At 34.2% G+C, this 17849-nt stretch overlaps 1 protein-coding gene across 2 annotated transcripts in view; it reads right to left on the bottom strand.

Moving 5' to 3' along the window:
* TM9SF3 (transmembrane 9 superfamily member 3) overlaps positions 1–17849 on the bottom strand; it is a 72240-nt gene that overhangs the window by 46187 nt on the left and 8204 nt on the right. Inside the window, exons 2-3 of one of the 2 annotated variants that reach the window (XM_074233246.1) lie at positions 9353–9548; positions 873–995 (exon numbers count right to left, since the gene is read on the bottom strand). In XM_074233246.1, coding sequence (XP_074089347.1) covers positions 873–995; positions 9353–9548 — 319 coding nt within the window. The remainder of the gene's footprint in view (positions 1–872; positions 996–9352; positions 9549–17849) is intronic. The other variant, XM_074233247.1, reaches the window with a different exon arrangement.

Raw genomic sequence — 17849 nt, 5'->3', positions numbered from 1 at the left:
CTGAAGTGCAGTTTTTTTTCTCTCTCACTATTCTGGAAGTTTCTCATTTTTGGGGGGGGGGTGAGTTTGTGATTACTCTCACAACAAGATTATTGTAATAATAAAAATAAAAAACAACAACAAAAAAGAAAATCTGCAAGATCACAAGTAAATTAAGAATTCTTTGGTTTATGGAAAACTATAAATTTAACATCTTATTAAATCACATTTTTTGTTATTGATGTTATGACAAAATATCAATTTTTTTTTTTAGGTTTTTGCAAGGCAAATAGGGTTAAGTGGCTTGCCCAAGGCCACACAGCTAGGTAATTATTAAGTGTCTGAGACTGGATTTGAATCCAGGTACTCCTGACTCCAGAACCAGTGCTTTATCCACTGCGCCACCTAGCTGCCCCTAAAGAATCCATTATTAATTGCTGAAATAGAATTATTATGAAATAGCAATCATTAGTGATGCCATGTTTCGAGGTTTGTACTAAAAATAATAGTAATATTATAATATTACTACTATGGTTATTATTTTTTCATAAGTACAGAAGTTATAAAGGATTTTATCAGGAAACAAGTACTTTATATATAATTTTATTGCATTTTGAGATTTGTCATTTGTGTTTTGATATAAAATTTATTGTTAATTTTGTCTGAATTTGGCACAGGCCAAGAAAAGTATTCAGATAGTTTGTTTTATGGTAAGTCTGTTGAAGAATGTGAAACAATTTTTGTTAAAAATTAAAAAAGATTGACAATTAAAAAAAAAAGTAGAGAATTGCCTTAATCATTATAAAGGCAGAAACCAAGTCAGTGCAAAGTGATTAAATAAATAATGCTGATCACGAAGAGTCAAAATGCACTTTAAATTATAAATTACTTACCCCATATTGGTAAATCATCAATGTACATCTGATACCAGTAGTGATTCTTGATAGCATATACAAAAGCATCTCTCTTTGCTTTGTCCAAGTCAATTTCACAGTAGTTGGTCTGCACATCATCTGCTTAAGTTAAAATAGTCTAATTAGACCACAAACTTATTTGTGAAATAAACAATGAAAAACATACATTAAAAACTCACTTTCCCTAAAGCTTATTATTTTCTGATTTAAAAACTTTTCTCAAGTTTTCTCTTCTGTAAAAGAGGAGAAATAACAATGAGATGATACTAAAATGATGAACACACTGCCTACTAACTCTAAGAATGAATAGATCATTAATTTATTCCTAAAAAGATTCCTTAAGAAGTCATCAGTCTGAATAACTTACCAATCTTCAGTTATTTAATAATTCTCAGAGAATACATTTAAAAATTTAAAGTAATTTTTCTCTCACTCACTAAAATTATTTGATTGTAACTGGTAAATTCATACTCAAGCTATCAACAAAGATGAATGCACTATAAGATATTTATTAAAGAACAGTTCCTTAAGAAGCATTATGTCTCAATAAATATTATGAATACAAATAAGCATGGAAAAGATTTATGTGATCTCATTCAAAATAAAGTAGGCAGAACCAGGTAAACAACATTACTGTTGTTCAGTCGTTTCAGTCTCGTGTTAATTCTTTGTTACCCCATTTGTGTTTACATGGCAAAGGTATTGGAGTGGTTTATACTTTCTTTGCCTCTTATTTTACAAATGAGGAAATTAAGGCAAAGAGGGTTAAGTGACTTGTCACAGAGCTAGTGTTCAAGACCAGATCTGGACTAAGGGAGATGTATCTCACTGACTTCAGGCTTGGTACTACATCCACTATACCACCTAGCTGACCTGGGAAACAATACATATGACTACAATATAAACAGAATATCAAACAGAATATCAAACTTGAATATTGTGAAACACTTGCAATCAAGCAATGTCCCAAATAATATATAAGAAGATACTTTCCCCCAAATTTCTTTGCAGAAAAGAGGAACCAACAGATGGAAGACCAAATATAACATCAGACATTTTTGGTATTTTGGTTAGCTTTGCTAAATTTTTACAGTGAATAGATTTCTGGAAGGGGATAAGAGAAGAATATAATGGAAAATGTAGGTTATATAAAAACAGAAGACATCAATATAGATTTTAAAAACAGGGTAGGAAAAGTATGAGAAAATAAGATGTGCATATGAAGGGAAGACTGCAATAATATAAATTGTTTCAAATAATGGAGTCTAGGGACCAAATGATATGACAATGATCAAATTTTTCTAGGTATTTCTCTTCCACTGATTCTCTTCCCAACTTAAAAATACCTTAATATAACAATTTTCATCTTATAAGGTGCAGAAGACAGAGAAATCTATGCAAGATGAACTTCTATTCTACCTTACAATATTCTCTTTGATTATGAATGATAAACTTTTAACCTTACACAGTACTTCTCATGACTTTATATGCCCCTCTTATACAGATAATTTACAAAGAGCTTTTCCCAAAATAGAGAACCTACTATACATAAAAATTCAATGATAAAAATCAAGACTAAATACCCCTAAAGACTGGATTCATTCCAAAAAAAAAAAAAAAAACAAAAAAAAACTACTGGACCCAACAGATAAAATGATCAAAGGATATAAATAGTTTTCAAAAGAAGAGCTGCAAACTATTAACAACCAGCAACACTGTGTGATCAACTATGATAGCCTTATCTCTTTTTCAGCAATGATCAAAGACAATTCCAACAGATTTGTGATGAAAAATGTCATCCACATCTAGAGAAAGAATTATGGAGCAGATCAAAGTAAACTATTTTCACTTTTTAAAATTTGCTTTATTTTTCTTTCTTATGGTTTTTCTCTTTTGTTCTGATTCTTCGTTCACAACATGACTAATATGGAAATATTTAACATGACTGTACACCAGATTGCTGTCTTGGGGGGAATAGAAGAGAGGAAGAGAGGCAAATTTTTTAATTAAAAATTTTTTAATAAAGAAATAGGATTTGTGGGGCAGCTAGGTGGGGCAGTGGATCAGTCCTGGAATCAAGAGGACCTGAGTTCAAATCCAACCTCAGACATTTAATAATTACCTAGCTTGATAACTGACCGTGGGCAAGTCACTTAAACCCATTTCCTTGCAGGAAAAAAAAGGGATTCGAATCTTCCTGATTCAAACTCTCTCAAAACTATGATCTACCGCTTCTTAAAAAAAAAAAAACAACTCAACTGTCTCAAGACAGTAAATCAGTGCCCCCAGTTCTGTTAGTCCCTTGAGGATTTGAGTAATTCAATAATTTTCTATTAATTGAATCTGTTTTAAAAAAAGCCATCCAGGGTCTAAAGGGAAGATTGTTATATCTTGTTGCCCTCTCCACACAAATAATGCTATAAAGAATACAGCTAGTTATGTCTAAAAGACAATCAAACTACATATATTCTTTGATCCCTACTATTACTAGGTCTATATCCTAAAGAGATCATAAAAAAGGGGGAAAAAATTCACATGTTTTTACAAAAAATATTTATAGCTACTCTTTTTGGGATGGCAAAGAATTGGAAATTGAGGGAATGCCCATTATTGGGGAATGGCTGAACAAGTTGTGGTATCTAGGTGGCACAATGGACGGAGCACTGGCCTTGGATTTAGGAGGATGGGAGTTTGAATCCAAACTTCAGACATTTGTCACTTAGCTGTGTGACTTTGGGCAAGTCATTTAATACTGACTGCCCCACAAAGCCATCTCCAGTCATCTTTACCCATATCTGGCCCCTGGACCCAGATAGTTCTGGAGGAGAAAGTTAGGCTGGTGACTTAGCACAACACCTCCTCATTCAAATCCAATTCATGTGCCTGTCATGGCATCACCTCCCTGATGTCATGGTCTTCTTTGAAGAACAAAAAAAAATTATTATTATTATGCTATAAGAAATGATGAGCAGGCAGATTTCAGAAAAACCTTGGAAAGACTGGCATGAACTGATGCAAAGAGAAATGAACAGAACCAGAAGAACATTGTACACACTAACGACAATACAGATCTACTATAACCTATATCAAATTGATTTCCATTTTAGGAAGAGGGAAGGGAAAGGAAAAAGGAATGGGAGGGAGGAAAATAATTTTCAATTCAATATTTTGTTAAAATGAATATTTAGGGGGACAACCCCATTGCCTTGCAAAAAAAAAATGTGAAAATTAAATAAAAATTTAAAGAATGTTAAAGGGGCAGTGAAGTGGTGATGTGGATAGAGCACTGGCCTTGAAGTCAGGAGGATGGATGATCTCGGTCTAACTCCAACCTCAGACATTTAATATTTACTTAGCTGTGTAACCTTTGGCAAGTCACTTAACCCTATTGCCTTGCAAAAACCAAAATAAATAAATAAATGAATAAAAATGAATGTTAAAAATTGTCTTTACATATAAGTAGAAAAATACTATTTAAAAACTAAAATAAAAAATGATTCAAATCATTAATAAAAGAAATGCAAATAAAACAACTCTCTGAAGTTCCACCTCACACACCGCAAGTTGGCAAAAATGACAAGTTAGGAATAGTCAATTCCATTAATTCTACTATTGGCAGAGTTATGAATCAGTGAAAAAGGATTTAGAATCACATATATAAATGTCCATACTCTTTGTTCCACAGATTTCACTATGGACTCCATATTTTTATGGGTTTACATACTAAGGAGACCACTTTAAGAAAAAAAGTCCTCATATTCTTCACATATACCAAACTATTGGAAACAAAATAGATGCACATCAATTGTAGAATGGCTAAACAAAATATGGCACTTGAACATAATATGTCATTGTGCTTTAAGAAATGATGAATATGATGAAAACAGAAAAGTATAAAAAGATCTAAATGAACTGATGAGGAGTTAAATGTAACTCAAGGAAAAACAACATGCACAATGACTGCTGTTAAGTTGTTTTTCAATTGAGTTCAACTCTTCATGACCCCATTTGAGATTTTCTTGGTAAAATTACTGAAGCATCACTTGTCATTTTCTTCTCCAGTTTATTTTACAGATGAGAAAACTAAGGCAAACAAGGTTAATAATTTGCCCAGGGTCACACAGCTAGTATAAATATATGAGGTCAAATTTGACCTCAGAAAGATGACTCTTTCTGATTCCAAGCCTGGTATTCTCTATCCACTGAGCCACCTAGTTGCTCCTTTACACAATGGCAACAATGAAAATCACCCACCCAAAAAACTATCAAAAGTAAATGTTGCATGATCAGTATGATCTATTGTTTAGTGTGGTTATAAATGTAGAACCTCTATAAGATAGCTTTCTGTCAGGGGGAAGAGAAGGAAGAGAAAAGAGAAAAATGTAAAACTCAAAACCTTGCAAAAAAAAAAAGGTTGGTTAAAAATTACTGTTGCATGTAGTTGGAAAAACAAATAAATAAAATAAAAAAAATAAATGTTGCAAAATTACATGACTCCAAAAAAAAGGTTAAAGAAATCTGAAGAGAAAGCCCCTTCCTACTCTTCTGCAGAGATGAAAAATGTATGAGCATGGTACATTGGACATGAATTCAGATTTTTTTTTAAAATAAATGGTATAGTTATACTGATTTCCTTCTTTTTATCATTTATTATATATGGGATAGATCTCTGGGAGGGGGAGGAGAGACATGGGGAAAATTATGATGATAAAAAAAGTCAAAAATACCAATAAAAACTTATTTTTAAAAAACCAGTAAGAAACCTGTAAAGTTACATGATATAAAATGAATTCAAGGCCTAATCTCACACCATATAGATACTACAGCAACTTTTAAATTCATTAAATATTTGAACTAAAAGAAAAAAAGGGAAATGTGGAAAAAAAATTTTTAGGCAACCAAAAAATTTAAAAGAAATTCAGATGATTAAAGAAGCTTTAAAAAAAAGTAGGCTCTCTAAAATAAAGAACAGATTAAAGATGTCTGTAATACATATATATCAGATAAAGACATAATATTCACAATCCATATGAAACTAATAGCACATCTATCAGAATATCATGAACAATCTCTTAAAGGAGAAATGATGTCTTGAGATGTGTAATTCTGATCCTATGAAATAAATCTTTTTTTTTTGTTTGTTTGTTTTTTAGGTTTTTGCAAGGCAAATGGGGTTAAGTGTCTTGCCCAAGGCCACACAGCTAGGTAATCATTAAGTGTCTGAGACCGGATTTGAACCCAGGTACTCCTGACTCCAAGGCCGGTGCTTTATCCACTACGCCACCTAGCTGCCCCAAATAAATCATTTTTAAAGAAATAAAATTTGTTAATAAACTATTTTCAAACCCTATCAAAGATTGGTCCAAATCACTAATAAGAGAAATGCTAAATTATCCCTAAGATTTTAACCACCAGATTGAAAATATCATAAAATCATAAATGAGTCAATCAGTCAATGCTGAAAGAGCTACAAAGACAGGCATATTAACAATATTGCTGAGGAAATTGTGAACTGATCCAAATATTCTGGAAAAAAATTGGAAATAGGGCGGCTAGGTGGCGCAGTGGATAAAGCACCGGCCTTGGAGTCAGGAGTACCTGGGTTCAAATCCGGTCTCAGACACTTAATAATTACCTAGCTGTGTGGCCTTGGGCAAGCCACTTAACCCCATTTGCCTTGCAAAAACCTAAAAAAAAAATAATTGGAAATACAACCCAAAAAAGTCCATCTAATTCAACTCCCTCAGAAATAAGATGATTTGACCATAGTAACCTAGAATAGTTAAAGTAGTAGAACTGAGATTTCAATGGGAGTCCTCAGATTCCAAATCTAATACTCTTTCTCCTGAACTATATGAAAAAGAAGGCATGATAATAATGGATAGAAGAGAGGGCAGAATGTGAAGTCAATAAGATATGGTTTCAGATAGGTGACCATGGGGCAAGTAATTTCTCTTTCTGGACTTTAGGAAACTTGCTAAGATCATAAGTTGTAGACAGCTTAAGATCTGCATCACTGGAAGGAGTTGCTACAACAATGCAATTACAGGTCCTTGTCATGATGATGTTATTTATCCTTCATTTTTAAAGGGTGTGTGATACCATGGACATGCAAATGAATTGGATTTGAGTGAGGAGAGGCTGTGCTGTGCCAAGTCACCAGCCTCACATTCTTCTCCAGAGTCATTTGGGGTCCAGTGGCCAGATATGAATCAGGACAACTGCAGATAATCCTGAATGTGAAGCAATCAGGGTTAAGTGACTTGTCCAGCTAGTAAGTGTATGAGGTTGGGTTTGAACTCAGGTCCTCCAAAGCTCTACCTACTTCACCATCTAGCTGCCTTATCACATTAATGTGATTTGAACAACAGAAAAATTCTAAAACATTTGTTGAAAAATAACCAAAAAATTAGGAACATCTCCCTCTCCCATTCCCATTTTCTCTCTCTCTATCTCTCCCCCACCCCCTTCAATTTCTCCAATGTCACAAAGACATTAGTTGGTTCTTGTCCTTTGTTATTAAAGAAGGTAAAAATGACATCACCATATTAAATACAAGTTATACTGTGTCGGACACCTGTGTCTTGTCAGACCAACCAAACCAAGAATCAAATTCAATCAACTACATGAATATAATTCAGAAACAATTAAGCTGCTAGATAGATTTTTAAAATATCAGACTCTGTATCCAACACAGACACGAGGACCTAAAAATGACAAAACTTTCATCATGTCATAAATTTTCTTTCCTCTGGCTCATAAGTAAATATTCCATTCATTCAAAATCTATTTGTAGTTCACTTCTCAATCTTTTCTAACTCAAACACTCACTCAACTCAAACAGCTCTCTCCAGCATTACCAATGAATTTCAAATTTTTAAATCCTCAATTTTACTGATTTCTCTGCATCTGACCCTGTTTCACCCTCCTGAGTTTTTCTGACCTTATTTTCTCCAGATCTCCTTCCCCTTGTCTGATAATGCCTTATTATCATGTATTAAATCATCATCTACATCCCACTTTTAAAACTGTGCATGACCCGATTGCTCTTGTTGTCCTGGATCCTTTCTTGGTAACCTCAGAGCAGACAGCTAGGTGGCAGAGTGGATAAAGCACTGGCCTTAGAGTCAGGAGGATGGGATTTCGAATCCTGCCTCAGCCACATGATACTTACTAGTTGAGAGCCTTGGGCTAGTCACTTTAACCCCATTACCTCACATCAAGGGTAATTTCCAGTCTGCTTGATTTATAACTGGCCATTGAACCCAGATGGTTCTGCATATCATGGCATCATCTCTTTCATGTCATGTACTTTTTTTTTTTTTTAGGTTTTTGAAAGGCAGATGGGGTTAAGTGGCTTGCCCAAGGCCACACAACTGGGTAATTATTAAGTGTCTGAGGCCGGATTTGAATTCAGGTACTCCTGACTCCAGGGCCAGTGCTCTATCCACTGCACCACCTAGCTGCCCCATATCACGTACTTCCTTTAAGAATGAAGGACAGACAGCATTAGCATCATCATCATTATCAATAATCTTATCAGTTCCTATATATTTAAATATCATCTCAAAAAGGACCAGAACCAGCAATAGTCAACCACTGCAGAGAACAAAGGACCTTTCCTTTCTCCTACCCTAGTCTGACAAAAGGCACCAAGACAGAGGAGCATCACCAGCAGTCAATCTTTCTCTTTCCCCAATAAAATGCCCATTACACACTTCCACCAGGATTAGGCCTACCCAATTGCCCATTTTTTACCAGAGGTACTCTGGGAGCAGCCCTCATGACCTTGGTCTCTTGCCTTCTACTTTGCTGCTAAACCTTAAAAGTCTCTGAGTCATGCTCTTTACCCAAAGTCTCATTCAATGAAAATGTGACCAGTTTGAGCAATGGCTCATCCATGTTGTCCTATTTGTATCCTCAGCATTTCACCCAGTGTTCAGCACAGAGCAAGTCCTCATCACAAGCTCCCCCTCCCATTCCATCACCCCACAAAGCCACCCAATCCTCTGCTGGGCAGCTCTAACTAGTAACAGTTCTTCCTGACAGCAATGCTAAATTGGCCTTTTTACATTTTCCACCCACATCTCCTGGTTCTGCCTTGTGGGGGCAAACAAAGCAAGTCAAATCCTTCTGAGAGTCGGCCAAATACCTGAAGTCATCATACTTAAGTATTTTCTTCTCCAGGCTATTTATACATAGTTCCCTCAATAGAGTCCTCTACTGACTCAAAAAAAATTTACAAATTGCTAGAAAAAGAATATCACTTAAAACTCTACGAAAACAAAGACTTTTTTTCATTTTTCTAAATAGATTACAGTCTAGCTACAAAGTTTTTCTAAATGTTTCAATGTATATCTTTATTAAATTATGTTTAGCATTTTCTAAATAAACATTTAACATATATCAAAGCATTTCTCAGTGCCTAATTTATAATTTACAAATTCTGAAATATTTACCTTTGAATTTTATATCCAGGCCACTAAACTCCAATTCAACTCCTTGAAGTGCTTCTCCCAGTGTTTCATGGTAATGACTGATGCTTTTTTTCGATCCCACACAGAAAGGAAGTGAGAAATATTTATATGTTTCTTGACGATTATGGTACGGTCCTACAGTATTCATCCATAAAACAACTTCTTCTTTATCTTGGTACTAAAAGAAAACATATTAAAATATAAAATTATGAACCTGAATTAAAAGTACAGTATTTTTTGGTCAGAAACACTCAGGCTAAAGCAACCAAATATATTTCAATCTTACCATATCCCTATCTTCTACAATCATACTGTAAACCACCTTCAAAGATTTGTTTAACAGCCCGAAGGATTTATTATTAAGCACATACTATGGGTCAGGTGTTAGGGATACAAATTAAGAAAAAGACAGTTCCTACCCTCAGGGAGTTTACAACCTAATGTTGCCATGATTCATTCATTCGTGTTCAATTCTTTGCAACCCATAGACAATATCATGTTAATACTATCCATGGAGTTTTCTTGGCAAAGACACTGAAGTGGGTGCCATTGCCTTTTTCAGTGGATTCAGAGGTTAAGTGATGTGTCCAGGGCCATCAGCTACTAAGAGTCTGACATTGGATTTGAACTCAGGTCTTCCTGACTCTAGGTCCATTAATCTATCTACTGAGCCACCCAACTGCCCCATATAATCTAACAGAGGGAGCCTACATCATTTTGCAAAGAGAGCTGAAGATGGGAAGTCCACAGCTACCCTCTATAAAGGAAAGCTTTGGGAGAGGTTTATGTTCCAACCTCCAATAAGAGGGGAAAGGAGGTTGAGGAAGATGAGAAGGAATTAAATTAGCTGCAGGGGGATGTGGAGTGATTAGATTATCCTGGGAGAAGTAACTTGTTCATTAGAGTTACAAATAGAAAGCTGTTATACCTTCACGAAGCTTTCCACATTCTGTCTAATACAGATATTTGTGTGTATTTATGTGTATACTTTTCCTTTTACTGAAATGAACAGACCTTAATAATACAATCTTAATCATCTTTGTATCCCCCAGAGCATTCCAAGTACAGAACACACAAAAGACATTTAATAAGTGCCATCAAAACTGAATTGGGGTAAAGAGACTATATAGTGTTACAGTAACAGTATTTATAACAAGCAAATCAAGAGCCATACAAAGAAAAGGGAAAAGAGAAACAAAATTCACAGACAAGAAAAAAAATTATGGAATTTCACCTTTAGTCCTCTACATTCCTTCTAGTAGAGTACCACTGTCTTTCATTGACATCAGCCTTAAAAGATTTAGCCCCAATAGGGCAGCTAGGTGGATAGAGCACCAGCCCTGAAGCCAGGAACACGAGTTCAAATCCAGCCTCAGATACTTAACCATTACCTAACTGTGTGACCTTGAGCAAGTCACTTAATTCCATTGCTTTGCAAAAAACAAAAAGAAAAAAAAGATTTAGCCCCAGCTCCAACACCTATCAAATGATGTAAATCATACAAATCAAAGGTAAATGTCTGACTGTATCTGCAATATTAATTCACAGGACTGTTGGAGAAAACACTTCATAAACAATTCTTTATATAAATTCAGTCAATATACTTATTAGTCATATATTTCCCTCAACTTCTCATTATAACATCCATATATCTAATTCTTGCACTACTTCTAGTACTAGTTTGATGAAGAAAAAAACAATCCCTCTGAATCTTTGTTTCTCTCTAGTGAAAAGGTTAGACTAAGCAATTGAGATTCTGGTTTTGGATTTTTATGATTGTTTAGCTACTTGGTTAATTCAAAAATTAACATAGATTATGAATATAAAAATAAGGATCTGTATAAAATTAAACCAACTTAAATAATACAAAAAAGTTCCAAAAGAGGCAGCCATTAAAACCACTTGCTCTCAATTTGGAATTATGCCCAAAAGGCAATAAGAATGTACATACCCTTTGATCCAGCAATACCTATTACTGGGTCTATACCCCGAGGAAATTATGAAAAGGGGTAAAAACATCACTTGTACAAAAATATTCATAGCAGCCCTGTTTGTGGTGGCAAAGAATTGGAAATTAAGTGAATGTCCTTCAATTGGGGAATGGCTTAACAAAATGTGGTATATGTATGTTCTATTAGAAAACAGGAGGGATGGGAATTCAGGAAAGCCTGGAGGGATCTGCATGAATTGATGCTGAGCGAGATGAACAGAACCAGAAAAACACTGTACACCCTAACAGCAACAAGGGGGTGATGATCAACCTTAATGGACTTGCTCAATCCATCAGTGCAACAATCAGGCACAATTTTGGGGTATCTGTAATGGAGAACACCATCTGTATCCAGAGTAAAAATTGTGATGTTTGAACAAAGACCAAAGATTATTACCTTTAATTAAAAAAAATATATTATCTTATGTAATTTTGCTATCTCTTATACTTTTTTTTCTTCTTTAAGGATATGATTTCTCTCTCTTCACATTCAACTTAGATCAATGTATACCATGGAAATAATAACAGACTGCCTTCTGGGAGGGGGGAGCAAGATTAGGAGGAAAACTGTACAATTCAAAAGAAATAAAGTAGTCCAGTGTCAAAAAAAACAACACATGCTCTCTCCCCTCTACTGAGGAATCTGTGGACTTCAATATTGGTACAAGCATCATAGGAATAAAAGTCAAAATTACTTTATTCCAAGTGTGCCTATTACTAATTCTGTACACTTGTCCATTATTTCTGATACAACTATTTTCTATTTTAGTTGTTCTACTTTCCAGGCATTCCTTAATTATTTGTTTGTACTTTGCCAGGTAATCCCAAACCTATTCCCTAGCTCTGAATACTTCCCAGAAATGTATACTTGGCTCTATTACATTCACTGATCACATAGAATCTTTACAGTCATGGTTATCAGCACTGTACCTTTAATACCAATTTCCTACCAATTTTCAAATCAACTTTTATTCCCTGTAGAATACATTCTGCCTAAACAAATAACAGCATACTGAAAAAAAAGTCATCTTCTATACTTATTAGTTCCTTTAATAGAAACAACAAAAAAGACAATTTACAGAATCAAATCCTTAAAAACACAAAAAGAAAAAACAGTACAGGACTACAGACTCAGGTTGTGAAGTACAAAAATGATCAACAGTAAAAAACAAAAATATGTTTATTAAAGAAAACGGAATGTTTTTTCAATATACTGACTGGTCAGTTTTACTACTTCATGTAGTTGAGAGTGAAAGCCAGGAAGAAGTGATTGTATTTAATTCCCTCCTCACTTTGCATCCCAGAACAAGACATGTCTTGTCTGTCAGACCAAGACTCTAAGGTACAGAGACGGAGCTGAATTATACTGAAAGAACTACCTATCAGTGAAATCACAGATCTAGTCTCTACCCCTATTAGAAGATATGGCTTTCTAGGAGGGATAAGTGAGGATACAGCAGGAAATATAGGTTATATAAAAATAAAAGATGACAATAAAATGTAGTTTTAAAAATAAAGTAGATTGAATGCAAATACACTAAATTCAGGCAATTCACAAAGCACACTGACTTCCATCAGAACACCAGGCCCTAGAGTTTTAAACTATCCAAATCTAGGCTATGTAACTATTTGACTATGTGACTATGGGGGTCTCAATATCTCCATGTATAAACTAATTTAGATCTCATGTTCTCTAATGGTCTTTTTCAACTCTAATATTTTTCTGATTTTGTGAGTGGAGTAATTTTAGAATACAATTCCTGAACAAAAAAATGCAGTTCAACAACAAGAAAACAGATGTGAAATCAAAGGATCTGGATACAAACTCAAACTGTATGCTACTTATTCTGTGACCTTAAGCAATGCCATCACCTCTCTGGACCTCAATTTTCCTATCAATGAAGTAGAAAATTTCTAAGATCTAAATACTACCCCTCCCCATAAAACCTTCCCACCCCTAAAATTATTGCCTCAATTTTTTTCATCTAAACAGAAAACTGATTTTATATCAGTATCAAATTTAAAGTAACATTTGTACATAAATACCTTAGACCTCAGTTATCATAAACTTGAATACTTATTGACCCTGAACTATTAGCAGCACATTGTTCTCTCTTCCCACTTGAGCAATATATAAGGTAAAATGCTCCCAACTCCACTTCCCTTGTCCCAGAGAGCTATTCCATAATTACCACCATGCTAATGTCTCCTTAATCTCTATCTCCAATCCTGGTATGTCATATAAACTTTCAGGTCTTTATGTCCAACTTCTTACTAGGCACTCCCTCTCAATCTATCACAAGAAAAACATCATCCTATCCTTTTCTATAACAACAATTCTTCCGTTCCTCCAGGCTTAACATTTGTATACTCAGTTTCAACTAACCTCTTTCTTCCATTCTATATATAATTCACATTTGTATAGACCTTTACATTTTACCAAAAAAAAAAGTAACTTCCTCACAACAATGTTTTATAAGTACAAGCATTATCATATTACAGATGAGGAAACTAATTCTCAGAGAGCATTTACTCAAAACCAGAAATTCACTGAAGTATAGAAACAGGATTTGAACCCAAGTTTCCTGACTCTAAACAGAGGACTCTGTCCACTATATTGCAATCAATATGGGAATTCTACCAATTTTTTTTATTGTATCTTATGATAATAAGATCACAAATTTAAAGCTGCAAGGAAACTTGGAGACTACCAAATCTATTCCCCTCATTTAAGAGATGAAAAACAGAAGCTCAGAGAAGGTCTAACTTCCCCAAGGGCTGTAATCACCCTCCATTCTAATCTATTACTTACATATTTAAAATAACTGGAGTATGTAAACAACAAATATCTAGGGAAAACTATGTTATATGGAGCACATAAGTCACTAGGATAATGCTACACATAATCCTTCTGTTTATAATCCAGTTAGGTAAACAATTTAGAGGACTTTTGGAGCTAGAAAGGGTCTTAGAAATTATCCAGTTCAACTACCAGTCATTTTGTAGATGAGGAAACCAAAGCCCAGACAAGTGAAGTGACTCTCAAAGACATACAACTAGTCACTGATAAAGTGGAGGTTTCCTAAACTGGAAATCTACTTCACATCACAGTTTCTTATTTTTTTGAAAAATTTTTCATGAGTGATCTACACAAAAAGTACTACCAAATTTAGTAAAGTATAAGATGGAAGCATGGTATCCTCTCCAATTATAACAGAAAGTCAATTCTAATGATTATAGACATACACACATGATGTGTACACATTTTATCCCATTTATACTGTAGAGGGAAGTGTCAAAACTGCAAAACCTCAATGCATAAAGTAACTAATGAGGAAAGTAAAATTGTAGATGTTTTAAATGATTTAAAAGACTCAAGTAAAAAAAAAATCTTAGATCTTTAAAACATGAGCCCTGTTATTTATCTTCCCATTCCCCTCAGCCATGATTAGCATCTTCCACATAGTAGGAACTCAACAATAAATACTTGCTAAATTTTAGAGTTGGGAAATGAGAGTTAAATTGTAGTTTAGTATCTTATCTTTGAACCTTGTAGATTTTTATAAACATGAAAACTGATTGTCTTTTCAATTAATCCAGGTAAAGTTTAATGAAAATACTATTTTTAAAATCTTATGATGATAGAGAGCAGCTAGGTGGCACAGTGGATAGAGCACTGGCCCTGGAGTCAGAAGGACCTGAGTTCAAATCCAACCTCAGACACTTATTACCTAGCTGTATGACCTTGGGCAAGTCATTTAACCCCACTGCCTTGCAAAAAAAAAAATATATATATATATATAATTAAGATAAAACCCTGAGGCGGCTAGATGGCGCAGTGAATAAAGCACGGGCCCTGGAGTCAGGAGTAACTGGGTTCAAATCCAGGCTCAGACACTTAATAATTACCTAGCTGTGTGGCCTTGGGCAAGCCACTTAACCCCAGTGCCTTGCAAAAACCTAAAAAAAAAAAAAGATAAAACCCTGGAAACCTCAATTTAACCCAAATCTTATTTAGCTGCATTAGATTTTTTGGAAACAAGCAAATCACAAGAATTCAAGTTATTAAGTAAAAGCACACATATACAAGTTCACTGATGTCTTAGCATCATTACTAATAAAAATATATCTTCCATAATGTCTACAAGATTGAACAGAATTCACGGTCAGATTATGAATCATAGACAGTGAAGGAAACTGAAAGAAACATTCAAATACATTCAATCCAATAAGGTAAGAAAATAGACCAAAGAATTTTAGAAAGATTTTTCAACAGGGGTTAAAAAATTCAATTAAAGTTAAGAACTTCATTTTCTGAAAATGTCAATTGCTTAAGAGAAATATAAAAACTCCTTAAACAAAAAGCAGCAAGGTGTATAACAGCAGTTCTCAAAGTGTGTTAGTCCAGAACCCTATGCTCTCTGAGATTTTTTTTCACAACTTCCATGAGATCAAAACCATCGTTATATTTAAATTTCTAACATGGCAAATTACAATTACTCTAACCCAGATAAACCAAAGCTCTCTGTGGGATCTTTAATAATTTTTAATAGAATAAATAAGTCTTGAGACCCTTATTCCTGGGCAACCTGAACTTTTTAGTCCTCCAAGCAATTCTCTGAAGAGTCTAGGATGAAAAATAGAAAGTGGAGTTTCATTATTACTAAAGGGAAATCCCCATACTAAGAGTTCCATATACCAAGAAAAATCACTGTTCTGAACCTAGTAAAAGAATCTAAGGTTTATAAAGCACTTTACATGTTAATCTGATTCTTTTTATCAAATTATCTTCTAATAAATTACAACTTCTCAAAGAAACAAGATTTAATGGAAAGGATACAAAGGAGTCTTAACAACCTGGAGTAATTTAAGAACAAATCCTCTTGATAGTAACTAGTTGATTTACTGGAGGTAAATCATTTAACCTTTTTGCCCCCAACATCCTCATCTGTGAATTAAGATAATAATATCTATCTCAAAGACTCATAAAGATAAGGTTTGCTAAGCAAACCTTAAAGCAACATATGTATGTGTGTGTGTGTGTGTGTGTGTGTGTGTGTATGTGTGTATATATAATTATATATATGAATACTGGTTACAATTTACACTCCTACTCCAATTTCCCTGTATTCTCCTATATAATTCTATCCATACTGTGATGATTTTTTAAAAATCCTATCACTTTGCTATTGGTTCATGTTTAAGTCTTTTTCATGTACTAAGACCCTGATATATTTTGTTATTTTACACATATATATTTCCTAGGGTGTTTTTTTTTGGTTTGTTTCTTTCCAAGCACTATGCAGCACTGGCCTCCAATGATTCATTCTGCTAGCTTCTGACCTCTTTTCTAACTAAGCTAATTTTACACTAATCAGAGCTTCCCAAAGTGCCCTGCTCACCTGCATTTGACCCTCTCTCCCCAAAGGAACTGTCATACATTAAAATTATAAAGTCTGCATCTCAATCATGAAAATATCAAATGTCAATTTTAGCACCAGCCCTGGGGTCAGAACCTGAGTTCAAATCAAGCCTCAGACACTTAATAATTACCTAGCTGTGTGGCCTTGGGCAAGCCACTTAACCCCATTGCCTTGCAAAAACCAAAAAAAAAAAAAAATTACAGAAACTAATGTTGAGGGAAGGGAACAAAACCAAGGGAAAAGGGGTAGCTAAGTGGTACAGTGGATAGACCACTGACCCTGGAGTCAGGAGGACCTGAGTTCAAATTTGACTTCAAACACTTATTACCTAAGCTGTGTGACCTTGGGCAAGTCACTTAATTCCACTGCCTTAAAAAAGAATTAAAAAAAGAAAAAAAAAGAATCAAATGAATGTCAATTTTATTACCTGAATAGTTATGTTCCTTAGAGGCAACAACTGTCTCATATATTTTTGTGCCTTCTCCTCACCCCTTCCCCCCATTACACATTACACTTGGTAGGAACTCAGTATTTGTTGAATGAATCCTAAAGACTACTATGTCTATCTTAGTTATTTAGGTTAACAAAAATGCCAAGGATACAAGTGTTAAATATTTAAGGATTAGGTTAAAAAAAATCTGAATAATTATTTAAATGTAAAAATTCAGTAGAAATTAAAAGAAACTTAAATATACTCATCTGTAGTTATAGAAGAATCAGAATTTAAAACTTAGAAGGGACTTTTAAAAATCATTGGGTCCTAAAAAAAGTTATGGACTTCTCTTGGACAAACAGGTGCCTCCTTCTCAGAATATGATTCTAAATAATGAGGAAAAGCTAAATTTGTAAGAGATTAGTGAAAATTTCTTTCCCTTCACAGATTCATTGAATTCTATTTACACATTTCATGGATAAGCCCCACAGGTTAAGAACCTCTGATTTAGACCAACTTTTTTAATTTATTTTATAATGAGGGGTTAAATGAATGTGTTACTTTAGGGAAAAGTGAATTAGAAAGGAGAAATCAGGTTAAATTTTAATCTTTGGACATGAAATACTAGAAAAA

The sequence above is a fragment of the Macrotis lagotis genome, chromosome 4 (genome assembly GCF_037893015.1).
Source record: "Macrotis lagotis isolate mMagLag1 chromosome 4, bilby.v1.9.chrom.fasta, whole genome shotgun sequence".
Classification (NCBI taxonomy): Eukaryota; Metazoa; Chordata; class Mammalia; order Peramelemorphia; family Peramelidae; genus Macrotis; species Macrotis lagotis.
Note: the sequence above shows the minus strand (reverse complement) of the source record. Positions and strands in the feature narration are given on the sequence as shown.